This window comes from Cannabis sativa, chromosome X (genome assembly GCF_029168945.1).
Source record: "Cannabis sativa cultivar Pink pepper isolate KNU-18-1 chromosome X, ASM2916894v1, whole genome shotgun sequence".
Classification (NCBI taxonomy): domain Eukaryota; kingdom Viridiplantae; phylum Streptophyta; class Magnoliopsida; order Rosales; family Cannabaceae; genus Cannabis; species Cannabis sativa.
The window spans coordinates 49756010-49781195 of NC_083610.1; the positions used below are offsets into that span (position 1 = coordinate 49756010).

General features: G+C 39.2%; 1 protein-coding gene across 1 annotated transcript; it reads left to right on the plus strand.

Annotated features, from left to right (window-relative positions):
• Positions 1-9314: 9314 nt before the first annotated feature.
• LOC115694832 (uncharacterized) lies at positions 9315-24827 on the plus strand. Its single transcript, XM_030621928.1, has 2 exons — positions 9315-9697; positions 24686-24827. The coding sequence occupies exons 1-2, from the start codon at positions 9315-9317 to the stop codon at positions 24825-24827; spliced, it is 525 nt and encodes a 174-aa protein (XP_030477788.1).
• The last annotated feature ends 359 nt before the right edge of the window (positions 24828-25186 follow it).

The window sequence follows — 25186 nt, forward strand, 5'->3', positions numbered from 1 at the left end:
TGGCTATTGCACGCTTTAGACTTGATGAGCATATCGTCCACGTATACCTCCATGTTTCGCCCCAGGAGGCCTTTGAACATCCGGTTGACCATTCTTTGGTAGGTCGCTCCGGCGTTCTTCAGTCCGAAAGGCATGACCAGGTAATAGTATACCCCCTTATCGATCCTGAAGCTAGTGCACTCTTGATCCGCCGTGTGCATCTTTATTTGGTTATACCCGGCGTAGGCATCCATGAAGGATAGTAGTTTGAATCAAGAAGTGGCATCTACCATCTGGTCGATCCTGGGCAGCGGGAAGCAGTCCTTCGGACAAGCTTTGTTTAGATCGGTGAAATCTATACAAACTCGCCAAGTCCCGTTCGGCTTGGGCACCAGGACCGGATTGGCTAGCCATTCCGGATAATATACGTCAAGGATCATGTTGTTTGTCAAAAGCTTGTCCACCTCTTTCTCTAGGGCCTCGGCCTTTACTGAATCGAGGGGGTGTCGCTTTTGTTGGACTGGCGGCATGTCCGGGTTGACGTTGAGGAAGTGGGTGATGACATGGGGACTTATAGCGGTCATGTCCTCTTGGCGCCACGGAAAAATGTCGATGGCACCCTTCAGTGTTTTTATTATTTTTTCTTTTTCCTCCGGATCTAGGCTCTTTCCCAGCCGGAGTACTTTGGTGGGGTCGAGGTTGCACACTGATATTTCCTCGACATCCTCCATTGGTTCTACAATTTTTTCGGACCCCACCCAGGGATCCAACTCATCTTCTTCAGCCATTTCTGGCTCAATGGTTTCCCGGACCATCAGTACGGGCAGGTGGGTTGCAACATTGTAACATTGTCTTGCCTCCCCCTGATTTCCTCTCACCGTCCCTATTCCAGCTTCCTGGGTAGGGAACTTTAAGCACAGGTGCCGAATGGATATGACTGCGACAAAATCTACCAGGGCCGGCCGGCCGAGGATCGCGTTGTAAGCGGTTGGGCAGTCTACCACCACAAAAGTGCAGTATTTGAATGTGCTCTGGGGGGTATCCGGGCACAAGGTGACTGGAAGTCTCACTTTTCCCATTGGGACAAGCGTCGTTCCGTTAAACCCTGTGAGTTGGGAACCACTGGATGAGAGGTCTCGGTCCGTCAGGCCTATTGCAGTGAAGGCCTCCTTGAAGAGTAGGTTCACGGAACTTTCGTTGTCAATCAAGACTCTGGCCACCACTTCATTGGCGGTGGGGGTCTCGATGACCAGCGGATCATGGTGAGCAAAGTGCACCGTCTTGGCGTCTTCTTCCGTGAACGTGATGGGTTGATCCATCAGCCGGGGCCTTTGAGCTGGGAGTTGAGTAACTTCCCAAACCTCATTGTGTTTTACGGCCCCTGCGTACCGCTTTAATTCTTTGCGGGTGGTTCCTCCAATATGGGGTCCTCCTGAGATCATGGCAACTCTCCCATTGGGCCTGGGTGGCAGACCGGGGATGTGCTGGGCATCTCCGGCGGGAGCAACTGGAGCCAATACTCCTGCTGCACCCCCCGGTGTTCCCTGCGGTACAACCCCTGTCGCCTGACCCGGATTGAGGTGAGGCAGCCGACTCTTGATCCACTCGTACAGGTGGCCCAATCGGATCAGGTTTTCAATCTCATCCCTGAGATTTTTGCATTCATTGGTGCTGTGCCCAATGTCGTTGTGGTACTCGCATCTTTTCTTGGGATCCCTCCGGGAGCTATCCTTGTACAAGGGAGGTGGTCTCCGGTAGTGCGTATTTTGCCTAGTAGCAAAGTACACACGCTCTTGGGAGTCCGTCAGCTCCGTGTACTGGGTGTATTGTGGAGTGTACCCCCTCTTTTGGCATTTTTCCTCCGTCCGGGTGCTACCTTTGGAGGATCTTTTACTCCTCGAGCCCTGGGAGGGGCCTGCCAGGCTAGCGGTTGGAGCGGAGTGCGAGGGAGCTTGTACATTTATCCCTGAGGGATTTCCAAAATGGGACGATGCGGGGGCCAAGGCCTGGCCCTGACTATATTCGGGAGTAGCAGAGAATTGTATGCCGCTCACCGGTGGAGCCGCGGTCGGGACAGTACCCGAGGGCGATGCTCCGGGCATATACCCTGCTATCCCGGTGGGATAGTATCCTCCATAGGCCTCTATTTGGGCCTCTTCAAGGTTGATATACTTTTGGACTCTCTTCTGGAAGTCCTGAAGGCTTGCAGCTCTTTCCTGTTGTAGTTCGTTCCAGAAGGGAGTCCCTGTACAGATGCCTGCCTGTAGAAGGGCAAGTTGTTGTCCGTCATCAACTTTCTTGGTCTTTGAGGTTTCCTCGCGGAACCTCTTTATGTAGTTTTTCAAGGTCTCTGTGGGCAGTTGCTTGATGTTAGTCAAGGCACTGACCTCCAGGTTGACCTTTCTTGTGGCGACAAACTGTCTCCGGATGTTGGTATGTAACTTGTTCCAATAGCCCATGGATCCTGGTTCCAGCTTCTTTAACCATTCCTCCGCGGACCCGCTTAGAGTAAGCAGGAAGCACAGACACTTTGCGTCATTGCTGACTCTTATGACCGTCATGACGCTGTTAAATCGTGACCAGTGGTCGCTTGGATCGGAGTTCCCGGTATAAGCTGCCATTTCGGGCATCTTAAAATTCCTGGGGAGCTCGCCTTCCAGGATGTGCTTAGCACATGGCTCCCGGTCCTCACAGTCTGAGTCGGAGTCGTCCCCTTTCTGTCTCCGGGAGACTCGAGCGATATCTTTTCGGAGTATGGCGAGTTCCGCCATGATTCCTTCATTTAACGTACCTGTGTAGACCGCGGGCCCGTATTTCTTTTGGTCAAGGTGATCCCGGAGGTCACCTTGATTCCCGTTGATTTGATTTCTCCAATCAATGGGAGGACATCTCTGTCCTCTTCTTCCTCTACCTCCGGGCTCCTAGTGCACGGAAACGCTTTTTCAGTCCTCTCGATCCTGAGGGCCAAGACTCCCTTTTTGGAGCTTGCCCCTCTGCGGACCTTTCGCGGATCGTGCGCCTTTTTCTTTCGCCCAGGGGTAGAGGTAGGGTTTTTCTTTTGGTTCCCTTTAGCGGGATACCTTATGGGGCTAGGTTCCCTAGACTTTTGTTGTTGGGTGCTAGGCGAGGATTCTTTTGGTTCCTTGCCAAGTCCAGCAGTCATTGCCTTAGGATGCACGTGGATGCCAGCCGCCTCCATGGCTTTTTGCATGGCTAGCATTACCTCTTGCATTTTTTAGTTTTGTGCTTTTTGGGCTTCGATCTCAGCTTCGTGATCGATAACTTTTTTCCTTAGAAGCACCAACTCTGAGTAGCTACCTTCATCGTAGGCATACTCATCGAGGTTTCCCTCGTAGTCATCATCAGGAATTCCTTCTTCTTCCTCGGAGCCCTCAGCTGCTCTTGAGGCTACGTCTTCCTCATTTGGATCTTGAGCATCCTCTAGAGGGCGAGGCTGACGAGTGCTTCTAGTCTCCACCATTTTTGTAATGTAAAGTGTATTTGCAGAAGCTTTCTTCACCTCTCAATGAAAGCACCAAAATGTTGACCGAGGTTTTCGGCAACCAATAAAATAATATAAGATTAGAGAACTGTAAGAAAATTAGAGAAGGATTTTTACGTGGTTGGGGCGTTAATGAGCCTTAGTCCACGAGTCTATGTTATTTATGGATGTATTAAATACAGAGAATGTTCTTGGTGAGTATTTACTCTTCTTGCACTTATGCAACCCAAGATTTTTCGACCCCATTTAATGAGCTTTGAGGGGGTATTTATAGTGTTTTTGGTGGGGTGATCCCCAGAATTATTGTACACGTGTATCTGTAAATATCCATAAAGATGGGCATTCCCAATGAATATCCCATGAGTAATGCATGGTCAAATCTCTAGGTGTTGTAGGGCTTTTATGTGGAATGTCCTTATTGTCTTTTGACTGACGTGACTCTTCACAGTGGAGCCGTCAATAGACTTAAATGATCATTACTTCGCCGCTGCAGATTGGGGTTTGTGCCGTCAGACTTTATTGCCTGTAGCAGTCCCAACACGTTTCCTCCCATGCAGCATTAAATGCGAAATGACTGCTCAGGGGAAGTCTGACGTCTCGCGGAGATGCTTTGATGTTAATTAGGCTTCCGGGAGCATACGGGGCTCCGTATGCCTTCTCCGAGAGGCATGTCCCGGATGCTGCCTTCTTTCATAAGACTTAGCAAATAATTCATGTATCAGGATGTTTTGATCCACGTGTCCCTGTCCGGTTGGTCCACGTATATTGGGCAAAATCAGGGGCAACAAATACAATTTTCGAAATTGCATGTTAAAATAAAATAAAAATAAATCTCGAAAAAATTATTCTAATTTAATGTTGGCCCAAAATTAATTAATAAAATTAATTTACAATAGAAAATATAATTTTCCTATTTAACTAAATACATAAGAAAAATTTCAAATATTTAAGTATAATGATGAAAATCAACTTAAATATTAATTTTCTATTTAATTAAATACACTAGAAAAATACTTCAAGCAAAAACAAATAATATCTATCTAGATTTTCATGGACTAATTAATTCATTTTCTAATTAAATATATTTTACTTCATTTATTTTAATTAATCATTAAATGAAAAAATCATTGATTTAAGTTGGTCCAAAATTAAAATAAATAATTTACAACTTTAATCTATTTTTCAAGATAAATTCAAAATCATCTTGCATTATGAAATGCAATTTCGAAAATTGATTAATAAAATAAAGAAAAAATATATTTTGAAAATTATTTAAATTTAGTTGAAAATATAAATTTCAATTAAAAATAATTTTCTATTTAATTAAGTGTCATGAAAAAGAAATATTTAAGTATCATGATGAAAATCAACTTAGATATTAAATTTTCAATTTAATTAAATGTATTAAATTCAAGAAATAAGTAATTAAGTGTAGAGAAGGCTTAATTATTAATCTCTGGTTTAATACTAGGAAAAAATATACTTAAAATAAATTGTACCAAAATTAATTATTTAAATAATTAATTTCACAATGTGTAATATTTTCCTATTTAATATTAGAAATAATAAGTAGTCTAGAAATAACTATCTAGAAAATATCTTATTTGACTAAGTATCTTTTCCACAAAATTTGAAAAAATATCTAATTTAATTTGTATTAGAAAAAATCTAGAACTTAAATATTTTCAAATTGAAATTTAATTAAATATCAAAAATTAAGTTGTAACCACTTAATTTGAAAATATTCCATTTTAAGTTAATATTTGAAAAAATATCAACTTAAAAAAATATCTAAAGAATCTTAATAACCAATTCATAAAATTCCTCAACTTAATTTTAAAATTTTAAATCCAAAAGATATTCAGATTTAAGCTGATTAGTTATAGATAACTAAATATCAACTTAAATAGGAATATTTAATGAAATATTTAAATTAAGCTTCAGAAAGAATCTAGATGATTATAATTCTATATTTAATTAAATACAAGAAAATACATATAGTTTAGCTTAGAATTAAAATTCTTTAAACTATGGTTTTCTTAAATTAATTTCAAAATAAATAAAATTAATTATGTTGCTAATCAATTTTATAAGGTTAAACTAATTTAATTAACCTAGTACAGTTATTCAAATCAGGCAAATGGGCCTTCACAATTGGGGTGGTTCATGTGAGGGGGTGCTGGGTTCAGTATGTCGTACCCACTTCTATGGCTCCCAACTCTCACACAAGGCCCAAAAGAGAGGAATTTAACCTTAAAATGAACAACTGTTATTAATTGAATAGGCCCAAAACTAAATGGGCCTAAATAAAATCTATCAAGAACTATGATATTTTATTTAGCAACAACAAACTATATGCATCTATAATTAAAATTAAACACATAGGCACACACAGGCACACAATTTGGATGGATCCTATCATGTTGCTAGGTCATACACAGATGAAAGAAGATTGTAAATATACCGGTTACAAATTATTTACTTGACCAAGGGAGCCATGAGTTAAAATCAAATCATTGGATCTGTCAACAAGTTAACCATGGGTATTTGCAATCAAGCAATAATAGGTTTTAAAAACTTACAAACAAGCTAAAACACATACTCCTGCAACAAGGTTAGCTGGATAGTTGGATGTAGGATTTATTTAATTTTAAATAAATAATTTCGAAAAATTAATAAAATAAAAAAAATTTATTTTCGAAAAATAATAAAATAAAATAAAATTTAAATATTTTCGAAATTTATAAAATAATATTTAAAATTAAACCTACAATTTTGAAAAATTAGGTTTCAATCAACCTAAATATCATTTCAAAATTTGCTAACTACTTTTAAAAATTTAATGTTATTTTATAAATAAAAATTAAAAAAGATAAATAAATATCTTTTTCAGATTTTATGATTTAATTTAAATAAATAAGATAACAAAATTTAAAAGTTAGCAAAATATCTTACATCTATTTAAAATTACATGATTATAGTTATCTTATTTTAAATTTAAATAAGGTCAAATTATTTAAAAAAAAAATTAATTTAAAAAATTTAATATCTGACCTTAAATTTAAAAATAAGATAAGATATAATCAAATTTAAAAATAAGATAGATAATTAAGCAAAAAGATAGATATTTACTATTTTTCAAATTTAAATTACACTAATATCATGAATTAAATTAAAAAAAAAATATTAATTAATTAATTTAATTATGATAATTAAAATTGAATTAGGAATAGTAAATGTATAAATACAAAATTACACAAAAAATCGGAAGTTAAATCCATGAAAAAGCATGAAAAATCGAAGAAAAACGAAAAAATTGCGAGCTGTACGGACAGTATGTCCGCGCGCGCTCTAAGGGTTGGATGGGCGAGGAAACACGGCGCAAGGGGAGGCTGCATGATTTCCGCGCGCGCGTGGTGTAGTGACACCACCCCGATATTTTCGAAACTTCAAAAAATCATAACTAATTCAAATTAAATCAAAATTGAGTTCTGTAAAAAGGTAAATTGCTTAATTTTTTCCATACTATCCAATAAAAATAATTCCAGAAACAGAATTTCAATTATTTTTCACGAAAATTCACAAACATCAATCAATCATCATATAACACTCAACACAACATGATACCATCCAAAACATCAAACAAATCGTTTTAAGTCCAAATTTCTTGCAAGCAAATAAATTACCATGGCTCTGAGGCTAGTTGTTAGAAATTATTTTACCAGGATCTTAGATCTACTCACAAGTATGTTGATTAACACCCTAAATATGAACTTCTAAAACGATTATGAAATAAACACATATAAAGTATTAGAAACCTTACATTGGGTGCAGCGGAATTAAATGACTCCTTCCATTCAGATATCTAGCCCTTGATTCCTTTCTGTAGCAGAGCATTATCAATATCTGAACCTGGATCTCTTTCTCTCCTTCTTTAGTGCTGAAACTCCTTCTTGTTGAATGTCTTTCTTCACGATCTTCCTCACTATGATTGAGGTATCACTTGCTGTGTGTGGGCACTACTCTAATCACTAAGTGTTTCGAAATCTCAAGGAAGAAGCGAGAGAAGAAGGTGGCGGCTAGGTATAGAGAGAGAAGGCTCAGGTTTTTCTCTGAAGGAAAAAGTAGAAAGTTAAGTGTAAATTTCCTGAAGCCTTCACTATCTATTTATAGCATTCCACTAGGGTTAGGTTTGAATTATTTGGCATTAAAATAATGAAAATATCAGATGAAACACCCTATAAAAGTGGCCGGCCCTAAGCAATGTCGATTTGGGCCTCACTTTTTGCAATTTTGCAGTTTTATCATTTTTGCGTCTGATTTTCTCAAAAACGCCAATTTTCAAATTCAACCATTTAAATGCCAATTCTAACTATTCAATAACTATAAATAATTATTAAATAATATTGTCATTTATCGTATTTATTAATTTAACCATACAAAGTATCATAATTAACAAATATGCCCCTAAAACTCTTTCTTTACAATTTCGCCCTTACTTAGTAAAAAATTCACAAATAGACATAGTCTAATTTGAGAATTATAATTGATTAATCAAAACAAATTCTATGAGTCTTACAAGCAATATTATCTCAACTAGTGGGGGGACCATGGGTCTATATAATCGAGCTTCCAATAAGCAAATCAAGAATTTATAACCTAAATTCACTGACTTATTAATTCTTCATTGAATCCACGCATAGAACTTAGAATTGCACTCTCAGTATATAGAATGCTCTATATGTTCCACCATATAGACACATTATTAGTTATCCATTGTTATAATCCTAATTTGATCAATGATCCTCTATATGAATGATCTACACTGTAAAGGGATTAGATTACTGTTACACCCTACAATGTATTTTATCCTTAAAACACTTAACCCCGTATAAATGATATTTCAGCTTATGTGAAATGAGTACTCCACCATTTATTTTCGTTTGGTCAAGCTCGAAGGAGATCATCCTTTACTTACTCTATTCGCCAGATAGAAGCTATAGATTCCATGTTTATGTTAGCGCTCCCACTCAATTGCACTACCGTGTTCCCAAAATGTACGTATCACCCTGACCTAAAAGTAGGCTTAACTAACAAATCAAAGAACACGAATAGCCTCTTGAGATTGAGCCTAATCATAACAGGATTGAGATCATTTGATCTAGGATCAACTAGGCGATATTGACTTGAATAGATATTACGGTAAGTTTAATAAATCTAAGTCAAAGTTCAATATCGGTCCCTTCCGATGCATACTCCATGCATCCAACCTGAGCTTTACTTTAACAAGTGCTCTTGAAAGAACATAGCATTTCTCCAAATTCAAGTAAACTCTGTTGTAGATTATCATATCAGTAAAACCCTGTGTCTGATAAATCTAGGAAACTTTATTCACATAGTCATGTTTACTTTCCAATATGTTGACAACACAATAAACAGGATCAAGTATGTGAAAAGGGTTTCAGATGAATTCATACATTATGTACATATAATCATGAAATAAATCATGTGAACCATGCAATATTAAATGTTATTTCTGATCTATATTAATAAGTAAATCTTATTATATTGAAATGAGTTTTATTTAGGGCATAAAACCCAACATCCTTATGAGCTGCTCTATGGCAGGAAATGTCGCTCCCCAATCCATTGGGACGAAATAGGTGAACGAAAATATCTAGGCCCTGAGTTGGTCCAAAAGACAAATGAGGCAATAAACAAGATTAAAGCTCGAATGCTTGCTTCTCAAAGCAAGCAGAAAAGTTATGCAGACCCCAAGCGCTGAGATGTTGCATTCCAGCCAGGTGATCATGTCTTCCTGCATGTGTCACCAATGAAAGGAATCCGACGCTTTGGGAAGAAAGGTAAGCTAAGTCCTAGATTTATAGGACCTTTTGGAATTCTTGAGAAGGTTGGACAGGTTGCTTACCGCTTAGCCTTACCTCCATCATTGTCAGCTGTGCATAATGTATTCCATGTCTCCATGTTGAGGAAGTACGTTTCTAATCCAATGCATATCATGAGTTATGAGGCATTGGAGTTACAAGCGGACCTGCCTTATGATGAACAACCAATACAAATTCTGGATAGGAAAGAGAAGGTCCTTCAAAGCAAAACCATAGCGTTGGTTAAAATGCTTTGGAGGAATAGTAAAGTAGAAGATGCCACTTGGGAATTGGAGTCTGACATAAGGATTCAATATCCAGAGTTATCCAGGTTAGATTTCGAGTACGAAATCCTATTAACGAGGGTTAATTATAAAGACCGCTTATGCTTAACACTTTGGATTAATAAATAACTAGGGTTTATTTATGAGATTAAATATTATTTATAATATGCATATCGTGGACAGTTATTTGAGTTTGATATAATTAATTATGCTATTTTGTATGAATTTCCCGTTGCTCTGTAATGTGTTTGGAAGCAGTGGAAAGAGACGTTGGGCCAGTAGAGAGTCACGTTTTCTTTATGGTATAGAATTATTTTAATGTTGGGGTGTTGTAGTTAGACTTTGGAAGTGTCGAGATGTAAAGACCGCTTAGTTTAATTTGGAAATTAGCAGTTAATCACGTTTAATTTTGAAATTATTCATAGCTATTTAAATAATTTATTATACTGTTATTATTGAATTCAGAGATGCATTTTTATGTCATGTAGTAGTTTGCATAATTTTGCATTCCGGTGCCCGGTATTTTGGAACTCGGTGTTTGGCTCAGTAGAAATCACAACTTAGTATGTTAGTAGTTTGGGACGGTTTATTAGACATTGGGAATGTCGGGAATGGTCGGGAATTTAGAATTTCCCAAAAATACCAGTGTTATTTATGTTATTTTTGAGTGGAGGGGCAAAATGGTCTTTTTGCCCCAATGATATTTTGTCTTTTAGTGATTTTATTAATTGAAAATAAATGTTTATTTAGTTAAGTGTTGGCTGAAATGGAATTGATATATGTTAAGTAGCTTTTAATTCATTTTTCAAAATATCAACACTTAGTCAAAAATAGAAAAAAATTTCCAAAAACCACTCTCTCTTTTCCTCTCTCTCTCTCGGCTGGGTGTGTGTGTGCAAGGAGCTGGATTCTTCCTTTGATTTTCAAGCCATTTCTCTTCTAATCTAAGTATTCTTCAAGCTAGGTTAGCTCCTCTTCCTTTCTTCTTTAAAAATTGTTGAATTTTGATGAATTTAGTGTAATGCATGCATGATTTTTGAGGTTGTTGCTGTTGTGTTTGTTGTTGATTTCTGAGGTTTAAAGTTTGTTTATTTGAGTTAATTTGAGATGTTGTGAAGCATGATAGTTAGGTTGAGCAAAGTTATGAATTTTTATGCTAAAACTATGGTTTTCAAAGAGAGTTGGTTATAATATGTTGCTGTGATGTTGTGGATGTTTGTAGTTGTTTTCAGAGGCTTTATTATGCATGATTTAGTAGATTCAAGCTGGTTTGATTGCATGTTAGCTAGGTTTGCTCAAGTTTGAGTTTAGAACTCAAAGCTTGAGCTTCAATGGTGATTTTTGATTATGTGCAATCTGGGTAGTTTTGTTGCCTTAGAAATGTTCTAGGGGTTATATGGAGTAGGTCTGGAAGGTTTGAATTGATTTGGAGTTGATTTGAGCAAGATATGAAATTTTGAGTTTGCTGCCTGCGAGGAACCGAAATTCCGGTTGTGCATCCGAAATTCCGGATGGGGTTCTGAATTTCCCAGAACCGGAATTCCGGTTGGGCAACCGGTCTACCGGTTGGGGAAAATTCAGGGACCCTAGTTTTCCTCGTTTTTATGTTTTTGGGGGTATTGCCATGCTTTTTATCGATAGGGAAACTTTTAGTTCCTAGTTTAAGTCCCCGGGAAGTGATTTAGCGTGTCACTTATAGTGTTGTGATTTTTATGGTTTAGGAGCCTGTAATCCGCCGCGCAGATAAGTTCCAGTCAGGTTGACCGGCACACCTGAATTTGGAATCCAGGTAAGGTTAGTATAACAGTAGGCATATGTAGATTACATGTTTAGCGTGCATGTAGGAAGCCTGTTAGATTACATTAGTTATGTATGTTGGCTTCGAGCCATCCAACCCTGTCACGTCGGTACAGGCTGGAGTATGACCAGCAGCCGGAGTATGACCAGTTCGACCGATCAGGCTGACACTTAGGTTGGTGGTTCCGTACTATTGATGTATCCCGTCGATACAGGCTGGAGTATGACCAGCAGCCGGAGTATGACCGGTTCGACCGATCAGGCGGATATTGTAACACGTCGGTACAGGCTGGAGTATGACCAGCAGCCGGAGTATGACCGGTTCGACCGATCAGGCTGTTACTTGTCAATAGTACCGTCCCTATGAACGTTCAGAACTCAGTACCGTGTTGGACACGGCAGTTAGGGGGACTCAGTATCGTGTTGGACACGACAGTTAGGGTTATGATCAGGGGTATGGGCATCTGATCATGACCGGGATTATGTATGAATATTATTATGCTTTTCTTACTGAGTCTGTCGACTCACAGATCTACGTTTATGTGTAGGTAAAGGCAAGGCTAAAGCTGATGGACCGTGAACGAGCTTATGAAGATTGTACATGTCGGGGCGGTTAGGCCTGGAGCGTACGATCCTCGGGACAGCAAGGCTATTTTTGTAACTAGTCGCTAGGCGACAATTATTTTGTATAAACAGTTAACTCTTTGTAAATGATTTTGTAATCGGGATCCCGAGTCTTTTGTAATGTTATTTTATAAGTCTAATTAAAAAGCAAAAATTTTAATTAATCACGTTTTCCATAAACCTCGTTGATTAGCAACGAGCTGCACAACATGTTTAAAAATCACGTAATACGCCTTTGTTAGTTAGGGTGTTACAATTTGGTATCAGAGCCGCCAGGTTGTCTTCCGAAGATCGTCACGACATGTACAATCATCATCAGCAGTTAGCTCGTTTCACGGTTCAGTAAGCCTTTATTGCTTTAGTAGTTTGATTATTTATTTATGAATAAGAAAAGCCTGTTAGGAAGCATGTTAGTAGCCTGATAGTAGAATAGGCGCATGTTTCGTTTTTTTTAATTTCCAAATTAAGCGGCATTAGTAAGCTCTCCTTGAATACGACCTGATATGCCAACTCTTGGTTTCGCAGGCGGTTCTAACTAGATGGACGCCAGGCGAACTACCAGGAGTCAGGGCAACTCAGTGGGGTTGAATCAAGGTCAGGGAGCTCAGTTTCCCCCGCCAGTTAGGGGCCGAGGTAGAGGTCCTCGAGGCAGGGCTCGTGGTCGGGGTGATGAGAACCCGCCACAGGCTGCCCAGGCTCCCCCAGCCGATTAGGGAGCCCAGAATTGAGAGGTTCGGTATGCTGAGACGCAAGCCCGGATAGAAGAGCAAGACCTCGAGATTCAGAGGTTGAGACAGCAGGGTGCTCCTGCAGTTCCAGTGCCCGTAGTTCCAGTGGCACTTGCCCCTGCTGCCCAGGCCGAGATAGTGGTGGCGGCCAATAGATTGGAACCTTTGTATGAGCGGTTCTGGAAGAAGGCACCTCCGGTTTTTCTGGGAGGTCCAAACGTGATGAAGGTCGAACAGTGGCTGACGGTGATCACCAAGATTCTGAACTTCATGGGTGTCACCGGTAATGATAGAGTTGTGTGTGCCACTTTCCAGTTCTAGGAGGACGCTCTGGTCTGGTGGGACATGGTGTCTCAGATTCACGATGTCACCACCATGACCTGGGAAAGGGTTCAGGAACTCTTCAACGCCAAGTACTATAATGAGGCGGTCAGAAGCGCCAAGAGGAAAGAGTTCGCTCACCTGACCCAGCGTGAGAACATGAGCGTGACTGAGTATACTACTCAGTTTGACCGGTTGGCGAGGTTAGCCTCGGGAATTGTGCCGACCGATTTCAGCAAGAAAGAGAAGTACCTGGATGGGTTGAATGCGAAGATCAAACATGATTTGATGATCACCACGGACGACAACACCACCTAAGCTCAGATGGTGGAGAAGGCACTGCGAGCTGAGGGCGCAGTTGGGTGTTTGTCGGAGTCAGCTAGTACTCCGGCGAGTGGCGGGGCTCCTACCCCTCCTGCATCAGGCTTTAGCAGGGGGAGTAGTGGTTCGGCCATTGATCAAAGGAAGATAGCACCCACTGCATCCGGTGGCTCGAGCCAGAACAAGAGGTTCGGGGGGAACCACAATAAAGGCAGTCGTCCTGGTGATACCGAGACCCGATTCTCTTATCCCGAGTGCCCTAGCTGCAAAAGGCACCATCGGGGTGAGTGCAAAGGTCAGGGATGCTTTCACTGTGGCATGCCCGGACACTTCAAGAGGGACTGTCCCCAGCTCCGCTCAGAGGCACCGAGAGCTCCGGCGATACCCACTCCAGCCAGGGTGTTCGCCATCACTCAGGCTGATGCAGATGCCAGCCCATCAGTTGTGACAGGTCAGCTTTCTATTAATAACTCGCTTTACTCAGTGATGTTTGATTCTGGGGCTACACATTCTTATGTGGCAGCCAGAGTCTTTAGTAAATTGGATAGACCGTACGAAAGTTATGAATCAGGGTTTGGAACCCTATTACCTGGCGGAGAGTTGGTTATCTCCAACAGGTGGATTAGGTCTATGCCGATCAGGATAGATGGTAGAGAGTTAAGTGCTGATTTGATAGAGATGAGTTTAGTAGAGTTTGATATTATTTTAGGAATGGATTTCCTATCTAAATATTCGGCGAGAATTGATTGTAAAAGGAAGATGGTGATCTTCCAACCGGAAAGTGAAGAACCATTTGTGTTTGTTGGTTCAGTTCAGGGATCTCGGATCCCGGTGATTTCAGCCATGTCAGCTAGAGATTTATTGCATGGCAGTTGTTTAGGGTTTCTGGCCGTGGTGGTGGACACCACTCGGCCGGGCCTCGGCTCGGCCAGAGGACATCAAGGTGGTTCGGGAATTTTTGGATGTTTTTCCCGAAGAACTTCCAGGGTTACCACCTCAGCGGGAGATTGACTTCGTGATAGATTTGGCACCAGGGGTGGAACCGGTTTCCAAAGCCCCGTATAGAATGGCTCCAGCTGAACTTAAGGAATTAAAGATTCAGCTCCAAGGATTGCTTGACATAGGGTTTATTCGGCCCAGTGTGTCACCCTGGGGAGCCCCGGTTTTATTCGTCAAGAAGAAAGATGGATCTATGAGGATGTGCATCGACTACAGAGAATTGAACAAGCTGACGGTGAAGAATAAATATCCATTACCTAGGATCGATGATTTGTTCGATCAGCTTCAGGGAAAGACGGTCTTCTCTAAGATTGATCTCCGTTCGGGTTATCATCAGTTGAGAATCCGAGAGGAGGACATTCCGAAGACGGCTTTCCGCACTAGGTATGGACATTACGAATTTCTGGTTATGTCATTCGGACTAACCAATGCTCCTGCAGCATTCATGGACTTGATGAATAGAGTATTCAAGGATTTCCTCGATATCTGTGTGATTGTGTTTATCGACGACATCCTCGTGTACTCTCAATCAGAAGAGGAGCATGAATAACATCTTCAGATGGTACTGCAATGGCTTCGAGAACACAAGCTTTATGCCAAGTTCAAGAAATGTGAATTCTGGCTATCTCAGGTGTCCTTCCTAGGGCACATTGTGAGCAAAGATGGGATCAAGGTGGATCCCGGGAAGATTAAATCCGTCAGGGATTGGTCGAGACCGAAGACAGTGACAGAGATCAGAAGCTTCTTGGGTTTAGCTGGGTACTACCGTAGGTTCGTGGAAGGGTTCTCTAAAATTTCAATGCCCCTAACCGAACTTACAAAGAAGAATCAGCGATTTATTTGGTCAGACAAGTGCGAAGCTAGTTTTCAGGAGCTGAAGCAGAGGTTGATTACCGCTCCAGTGCTAGCTTTGCCTTCAGACAATGAAAAGTTTGTAGTTTACTGTGATGCATCCAGACAGGGTCTGGGGTGTGTGTTGATGCAAGCCGATCGGGTTATCGCTTATGCCTCCCGTCAGTTAAAGGATTATGAACAGCGATACCCGACTCATGACCTAGAGTTGGCCGCGATGGTTTTTGCATTGAAGATTTGGCGGCATTACCTTTACGGGGAAAAGTGTGAGATCTATACCGACCATAAAAGTCTCAAGTATTTCTTTACTCAGAAGGATTTGAATATGAGACAAAGGCGTTGGTTGGAATTAGTGAAAGATTACGACTGTGAGATCTTCTATCACCCCGGAAAGGCCAATGTAGTGGCCGATGCCCTGAGCAGAAAGGGTCCCGGGCAAGTAGCTAGTATGGTTCAGATATCACCTCAGCTAGCAGAGGATATGGTTAGATCCAGCATTGAGTTTGTGGTGGGCCAGCTTCACAACTTAACGCTGCAATCTGATCTGTTGGAAAGAATAAAAGTCGCTCAGATGACGGATCCAGAGTTAGTCAAGATCAGAGATGAGGTGTTGGCTGGTCAAGCCAAGGACTTTTCAGTGTCAGACAGTGGGATGCTTTTGTATAAAGCTAGGGTTTGTGTTCCGAATAGTGTGGAACTTAGGAATGAGATCTTTGAGGAGGCTCATTCTACCCCGTATTCTCTGCATCCCGGCACCACTAAGATGTACCAAGATTTGAAACCGTACTTCTGGTGGAGCGGTATGAAGAAGAATTTGGTAGAATTCGTATCGAGATGCCTCACTTGTCAGCAGATTAAGGCTGAACATCAGAGACCAGTAGGGTTGTTGCAGCCTCTAACCCTACCAGAGTGGAAGTGGGAGGATATCACGATGGATTTTGTGGTCGGGTTACCTAGGACCACGGGTTTGTTTGATTCCATCTGGGTAGTGGTGGATCGATTCACGAAATCTGCTCATTTTCTGCCGGTTAGATCAACATTTACAGTGGATCAGTTGGCAGAGTTATATGTCAGAGAGATCGTAAGACTTCACGGGGTACCGAAGTCTATAGTTTCGGACAGGGATCCGAAGTTCACCTCCAAATTTTGGCAAAGTTTGCAACGAGCAATGGGTACAAAGCTGAAATTCAGTACAGCATTCCATCCTCAGACAGATGGTCAGTCCGAAAGGACAATTCAGATATTGGAGGACATGTTGCGAGCCTGTGTTATGGATTTTGAAGGCTCATGGAATAAGTATCTACCGTTGATAGAATTTTCTTACAACAACAGTTATCAGAGTACGATAGGGATGGCTCCCTATGAACTGTTATACGGTAGGAAGTGTAGATCTCCCATCCACTGGGATGAGACAGGGGAGAGGAAATACCTAGGTCCAGAGTCAGTGCAGCGGACCAATGAGGCAATAGAGAAGATAAAAGCTAGAATGCTTGCCTCACAGAGTAGACAGAAGAGTTACGCAGATCCGAAACGCAGAGATGTTGTGTTCCAAGTAGGGGACCATGTGTTTTTACGGGTATCTCCGATGAAGGGGATCAAACGTTTCGGGAAAAGAGGCAAGTTATGCCCTAGATTTATAGGACCTTTCGAGATTCTCGAGAAGATAGGTCAAGTGGCATACCGGTTAGCATTGCATCCAGATTTATCAGCAGTTCACAACGTATTCCATGTCTCGATGTTGAGAAAATACGTTTAAGATCCCTCTCATATACTCAGTTATGAGAGCCTTGAGCTGCAGCCAGACATGACTTATGAAGAACAGCCAGTGCAGATCCTGGATAGAAAGGATAAAGTCCTTCGGAATAAGACCATAGCATTGGTCAAGGTTCTCTGGAGAAACAGCAAGGTGGAGGAAGCCACCTGGGAGCTAGAGTCAGATATGAGAGCTCAATATCCAGAGTTATTCAGGTTAGATTTCGGGGACGAAATCCTTTTAAGGGGGGATAGTTGTAAAGACCGCTTAGTTTAATTTGGAAATTAGCAGTTAATCACGTTTAATTATGAAATTATTTATAGCTATTTAAATAATTTATTATACTGTTATTATTGAATTCAGAGATGCATTTTTATGTCATGTAGTAGTTTGCATAATTTTGAATTCCGGTGCCCGGTATTTTGGAACTCGGTATTTGGCTCAGTAGAAATCACAACTTAGTATGTTAGTAGTTTGGGACGGTTTATTAGACATTGGGAATGTCGGGAATGGTCGGGAATTTAGAATTTCCCAAAAATACCCCTTTAGTGTTATTTATGTTATTTTTGAGTGGAGGGGCAAAATGGTCTTTTTGCCCCAATGATATTTTGTCTTTTAGTGATTTTATTAATTGAAAATAAATGTTTATTTAGTTAAGTGTTGGCTGAAATGGAATTGATATATGTTAAGTAGCTTTTAATTCATTTTTCAAAATATCAACACTTAGTCAAAAATAGAAAAAAATTTCCAAAAACCACTCTCTCTTTTCCTCTCTCTCTCGGCTGGGTGTGTGTGTGCAAGGAGCTGGATTCTTCCTTTGATTTTCAAGCCATTTCTCTTCCAATCTAAGTATTCTTCAAGCTAGGTTAGCTCCTCTTCCTTTCTTCTTTAAAAATTGTTGAATTTTGATGAATTTAGTGTAATGCATGCATGATTTTTGAGGTTGTTGCTGCTGTGTTTGTTGTTGATTTCTGAGGTTTAAAGTTTGTTTATTTGAGTTAATTTGAGATGTTGTGAAGCATGATAGTTAGGTTGAGCAAAGTTATGAATTTTTATGCTAAAACTATGGTTTTCAAAGAGAGTTGGTTATAATCTGTTGCTGTGATGTTGTGGATGTTTGTAGTTGTTTTCAGAGGCTTTATTATGCATGATTTAGTAGATTCAAGCTGGTTTGATTGCATGTTAGCTAGGTTTGCTCAAGTTTGAGTTTAGAACTCAAAGCTTGAACTTCAATGGTGATTTTTGATTATGTGCAATCTGGGTAGTTTTGTTGCCTTAGAAATGTTCTAGGGGTTATATGGAGTAGGTCTGGAAGGTTTGAATTGATTTGGAGTTGATTTGAGCAAGATATGAAATTTTGAGTTTGCTGCCTGCGAGGAACCGAAATTCCGGTTGTGCATCCGGAATTCCGGATGGGGTTCTGAATTTCCCAGAACCAGAATCCGGTTGGGCAACCGGTCTACCGGTTGGGGAAAATTCAGGGACCCTAGTTTTCCTCGTTTTTATGTTTTTGGGGGTATTGCCATGCTTTTTATCGATAGGAAAACTTTTAGTTCCTAGTTTAAGTCCCCGGGAAGTGATTTAGCGTGTCACTTATAGTGTTGAGATTTTTATGGTTTAGGAGCACATGTCCGCGCGCGAGATAAGTTCCGATCGGGTTGACCAAGACACCTGAATTTGGAATACAGGTAAGATTAGTATAACAGTATGCATATGTAGATTACATGTTTAGCGTGCATGTAGGAAGCCTGTTAGATTACATTAGTTATGTATGTTGGCTTCGAGCCATCCAACCCTGTCACGTCGGTACAGGCTGGAGTATGACCAGCAACCGGAGTATGACCGGTTCGACCGATCAGGCTGACACTTAGGTTGGTGGTTTCGTACTATTGACGTATCCCGTCGGTACAGGCTGGAGTATGACCAGCAGCCGGAGTATGACCGATTCGACCGATCAGGAAGATATTGTAACACGTCGGTACGGTGCGAGTATGACCGGACGGCGGAGTATGGCCGGTTCGGACCGATCGTCGTTACTTGTCAATAGTACCGTCCCTATGAACGTTCAGAACTCAGTATCGTGTTGGACACGGCAGTTAGGGGGACTCAGTATCGTGTTGGACACGGCAGTTAGGGTTATGATCAGGGGTATGGGCATCTGATCATGACCGGGATTATGTATGAATATTATTATGCTTTTCTTACTGAGTCTGTCGACTCACAGATCTACGTTTATGTGTAGGTAAAGGCAAGGCTAAAGTTGATGGACCGTGAACGAGCTTATGAAGATTGTACATGTCGGGGCGGTTAGGCCTGAACCGTACGATCCTCGGGACAGCAAGGCTATTTTTGTAACTAGTCGCTAGGCGACAATTATTTTGTATAAACAGTTAACTCTTTTGTAAATGATTTTGTAATCGGGATCCCGAGTCTTTTGTAATGTTATTTTATAAGTTTAATTAAAAAGCAAAAATTTTAATTAATCACGTTTTCCATAAACCTCGTTGATTAGCAACGAGCTGCACAGCATGTTTAAAAATCACGTAATACGCCTTTGTTAGTTAGGGTGTTACACGAGAATTTAGCGGGATTTAGGAAATAACCAAACTACCCTTGGCTTTCTTTTAGCATTTGACTTTTGACTAGGCTTGAATTGGTATTTCAATTGTTAGTAATGTCCTTTGTCTTTTATGAGATTATATATATATCAAATAATCTGATTTCTTTTCATCTATTTAAAATAAAACAAAAGAAAAAGGAAAAGAAAACCTAGAGAACTCTACTCTTTTCACCATCAAGCATTTCCTCTCTCTCTTTCCTTCGACCAACTAAGGGAACCAGCCAAGAAATCCTTTTGTTCTCAATTGAATTCTGAAGATTTTAGGAGGGTTTGATGTTGAGCTAAGCTATGAAGTTTTGCTCTTTTCTTCTTAGGGTTTTCCTAGCTTAAAGTTGATTATATGCATAATATTGGGGATTGTGTGGCTGTTTGCTTTCGGGTTGTTTGAATCTATTTTCTGATGTTAGATGGAGAATTTTCTTGCAGAATTAAGCTTAGTGAAGTGATTGTTTTAAGGTTTGAGTTAAGGTAGAGCTTATGAGCTTAAGTTGGAGCTTTAATGGTGTTTTCATTTGTAGAATGGCTGGCTGAGTTTTATTGCTTGTTTTGGGCTTACTGGGGAGTGTAAATAGGTGTACTGGAAGTAATTGGGAAGTTTGGATTTGAATTGAGTTGTGAGGAGAAATTTTTGGGTTCCCAGCACAGAACCGGTCGACCGGTTTTGGGGAACCATTTGAACTGGTCGACCGGTTGGTACCCAGGAACCTGGCTTCTGGTTGGGAACCGGTCTGCCGGTTGGACCATTTTCCAGAACCCTAGTTTTCCCCCTTTTTGTGTTGTTTAGGGTATTAGCATCCTATTTATCGATAGGGTTATCCTTAATTTCAATTTTAAATCCCCGATAAGTGTTTTAGCGTGTCTCTCATCGAATTTTGAATATTATGGTTTAGGGCCCTATAAAGCGTCGAGTTGCGTTTCCACTCAGGCTAACCGGTACACTCGAGCACGGAACGAGGTAAGATAGCATAAATATTACATATATGTGAATGGATGCTCGTTGTGGATGTTTGCACTACTAACACTAATATGTTTGTGATTTTAAGGGTGTTAGTATGGTGTACGATATCAGTGTGGTTACGGTGTTACCAACACGAGTACCAGGGGGTACGTCGTGCATGTGGTACAACACTTAGTGACTCCCAGGAGTACAATAATGGCTCTACCAACACGAGTACAAGGTTGGTATTTTAGTGCATTTGGTACAATGGTCGTACTTCCCTTAAGAACGTGCTTAACCATTTGGTGAGCTCAGTTGTTGAGCTCAGGGTGGCTTAAGCATAAAGCCGATCTAGCATTGCCTATATATGTATTGCATATCTTACTGAGTCTATTGACTCATCAGTTTGATACCTTGTTTCGGTAAAGGAAAAGCTAAGCTAGAGAAACAGTGAGCTGGAGCTCGGCAGTGATTGTACATACCGCGGCAGTGCAACCTGGAGGGTTTCGGTCTTTCAATATTTTGAGTTGCTTTTTGTTAATGCACGTCGTTTGTAAAAAAGAAAAAGGTTAATGGATTTTGTAATAGTAAATGTAATTTTTAACTATGTTTTATAACTCGGGATCCTGACCTATATGGTTAAATAATTACAGTATAATATAATTAGCTTTTTTTTAGTTTAGTAAATTTTCAAATGTGGGCGTTACAGATCCGATCCGGTTAACTGATCTATCGGGACGGGGCGGATCATTACATGATTCGAATCAGGTAAGATCATAGGCGGATTAGATCCGACCCGCTCCATTGACACTCCTACTAATTAATTTCCAAAGTTGGTGTTAGCCAAATTTAGGAAAAAGTTGAAATTTTTGCTTAAATTCTTAAAAAAATATATTTTTGTAATTTTAACACACACATTTTGGATCATAGCTTTTCAAAAAAGTACTTCTAGCTCTCTTAAAAGCTATCCCAAACACACCTAGAAACTCAAGAATTGAACCGAAAATCATACACATCACACTAAAAACAATCACATAAAATTGTTCTATAGCCTTAAAATTGTTTGTAAATAACCTACCAAATTAAAAACTCAAAAAATAAAAATAAGACCTTACCTTACTTGTCGCCGACTTTGGAGGTGACAGTGGAGGCGAGCGGGTGACTTCACGTGGCGGTGTAAATGAGGAAAAATCTTAGTATGTGTGGACTGTCATGGAATCGACGGTGACTGGTCCGCAAATGGGGTTTGGGGTTTGGGTCACGTGGTGAAGGGGTTTTGTTGGTCAGGAATGGGGAATGGGGCTTCGAGTGCGAGAGAAGGAGAGAATCAGAGGGGCGGCGAGTTTCGTGAACTGCAATGGTGGTGGCGACTACAAGTTTTGTGGTGGTGTCTCTCTGGTTGGGGGAGCTTCAAGTGCGAGAGAATGAGAGAGGGTTTAAGAGAAAAAGAAAGATAGAGAAATGGAGGATGTTTCAAATGTCAGGGGTAATTTTGGAACAAATTAGAATACTAACATAAATTTTAATGTTTATTATGAGGGAATTATTTTGTAGGGTCACATTTTTTGTTTTTTTTTTTATTTAAGCGTTTATATATTACAACCATGTTTTACTTGGGACTAGAACTCAGGACTTCCAACACACACACACCTACCTATAGCCACTTGAGCTAGCCTCAAGTGGTTGTTGGGTCACATTTAAACATAAAAACTTAAATTTTCGTTGGTATCTTTTGTAACAATAGTATAATTATATTGATATGTGTTATTATCATTGACCCTAATTATTAATTTACTCTAGTTGTACGTAAATAATAAAATCCCTAAAATATATTATAGTGATTGATTAGTTTAAAGGAGTTTCTTTTTCATAAATATGAGAAAAAATAATAAAATGTACTTTTATGTAACATAATTAAATAATGTAAAAAAATATGGAAATAAAAATAAACACAGATTATAATATAAGGAACCAAATAATAGACCATAAATAAAGTTGGTAAAAATTTTAATAGGAAATATCGTCAGAAAAGTTACTGGAGCAGACACTAGTGTCGGAAAAGTCATTGTCACCAGAAAAGTTGACGGACAAATCATAGTCATCGAAAAAGTCACCAAAAAATTTATTAAAGTTGTCACTGTCGTCGAAAATGTCATCGAAGTTTCTATCGTCACCAGAGTTAGATGTCTCATATATAAACTAAAATAGAATTGGTTGCACAATAAAATGAGTAAAAACAAATAATATATAATAACTTAAAAATTAATTATAATTAAAAAATAGAGAGGATATGAGTTCCTGAAAGACTGAAATATAAATTAAAAACAGCACTTGTTTCACAACAAAGTGAGTAAAATCAAATAACACATAATACCACATAAACAAGTTATATAAGATAAGGTGGGAATTAATTCCAAAAAATTGAGACATAAATATAAGAGTAATTTGTGGCGAAAATACGTAAGTGTAACTTTGAGTTGCAGTTAAATACCCGTCTTTGTTTTTGCGGTAAAAATACCTTCTGTTAGGGTTTTGGAACTTCCGTAAATACCTAGCCGTTAAATGTCAAGTCAGTATTCACGTGTCACTTAGTCATTGGTCCATGTCATTAAATTTGTATTTATTATTTAAATAATTATACAAATATTTAAAAATAATTTTTAAATTATAAGAAAATAATAAAAAATATATATATATAATTATTTTTTTTTTATTTTTTTACCTTGATTTCTTTTCATTTTTTTTTTCTTTGAATTGAAAAACAAACTAAAACTCAAGAATTGAAACTAGGGCTGAACATTTTGAACGGGTTTGACCCGAACCCGAGCAACCCGCCCGAACCCGAATTGGTGAACCCGCAAAAAAAAATTTTAAAAAAGTTTCGGGCGGGTTGGGTTCAACCCGGTACCCTTCGGGTGGGTTGGCGGGTTGAGATTTTAGGGGTACCGGGTTTCGGGTTGAAGCCGGGAACCCACCCGCCAACCTGGTTTATAAATATATTATATATATACTTCTTTTATTACTCTTTTTATATATATATATATAATATGGACTTTAGATTTTCATGGACTATGGATATTGGATATGGATATATTTTGAAATATTTTAGTTTTCACTTTTATCATGATTCATGAACATGAATATGAAGTTTGATTTGAATCTTTGATAAATAGGTTGTTTGTTTGTTGGTTGGATTGATTAATGTATTTTTTCTTCAATAGTAGATACTATGAACAAATTGTTATATTATATATGCTTAATTTCATAAATAAAAAAATAATAAAAAAAATAATTATTTGAATAAAAAATTAATTTTTTTTAAAGAGTTGACCGAGTTGACTGAGTTGACCAGGTCAACCCGCCAACCCGCTAAACCCGACCAACCGAAACCCGCCAACCTGTGACCCGCCAACCCGCCAACCCGCCAACCCATGCCCTATTCAGGTCCGAGTTCGGTTTCAATTTTTTGAACCCGAAACCCGCCAACCTGAAACCCGGTAAACCCGCTCGATGTTCAGCCCTAATTGAAACCAATTAAACAAATTAAATACAGATTTTGAGCAAACTAAAATCAAAAGTGAATTATATTTTCAAATATTAAACCAAAACAAATCCAAATTCTTCTACCCAAAAGATTCATAAACTATATAAAAAAATTTTAATGCATCCATTTAACATAAACAAACCCGTTATTTGCCAAGAACAAAAAAAAAATAGGATTTGAAATCAAAACTAAATATTACAAACAAAATGCAAACCAAACAATCAGATCTAAGCCAAAAGCCCGATTTTGAAACTCTTGAACCAAGTAGATCAGATCTAAGCCAAAACTCCGATTATGAAACTCTTGAACCTAGTAGATTAAGAGCAAATGTCTATTAAGTCTACGCCCAAGCCAAAACCTCCAAAAATACGTAAATAAAAACTCAAACCCAGAGCACAAACTACAAACCTCAATGAATGATTTAGGGTCTTCCTATGATTTGGGCACAATGAGAGAAATAAAGAAGATGAAAGCAAAAAGCCCCTGGTTTGCAAGTTGTTGAGAAAAGAGGAAAAAGGGGATGAGATGTGGTGAAATAGGGCTGTTGTTGGTGAGGAGGAAGAAGACGATGACGATGGGGGTGTTCACAGGTCGACGCTGATGAGGGTGAAGAACGATGATTCCCTGGTTCGCACCCCTGGTTCTCAAAAGGTGATGAGGGAGAAGAAGTTGACCCCCTGAATCGCAGAAGAGAAAGGGGAGAAGAATGGGATATTAGTGTTCTCAGATAGGTTTGGAATTTAATTTTGTATTTAATTTAATTTTAAGTGTTGATGTTTAATTATTTTGTATTCACACGGTTATATAGGATTTTTATTATTAATTGATTTTGTAGGAATTAGATTTTAAGTTTTATGTGTTTGTTAATTTTGTAATTTTTTTAATTTAAAAAAAAAAGTTTTATTTAATTTTTAAATAATATTTAAAGAAATAATGGTTAAAAATATAAAAGTTTGATTATATTTAATTTTTATGATTTTAAAATTATTTTTAAACATTTACATGATCATTTAAATCATAAATAAAAATTTAATGAAATG

Excerpts from the sequence above, each read along its gene's own strand:
- LOC115694832 (XM_030621928.1), top strand. The coding sequence starts at position 9,315 with ATGAAAGGAATCCGACGCTTTGGGAAGAAAGGTAAGCTAAGTCCTAGA. Across the intron at positions 9,698-24,685 it reads CAATATCCAGAGTTATCCAG|GGCTGTTGTTGGTGAGGAGG; the intron begins GTTAGATTTCGA and ends GTGGTGAAATAG.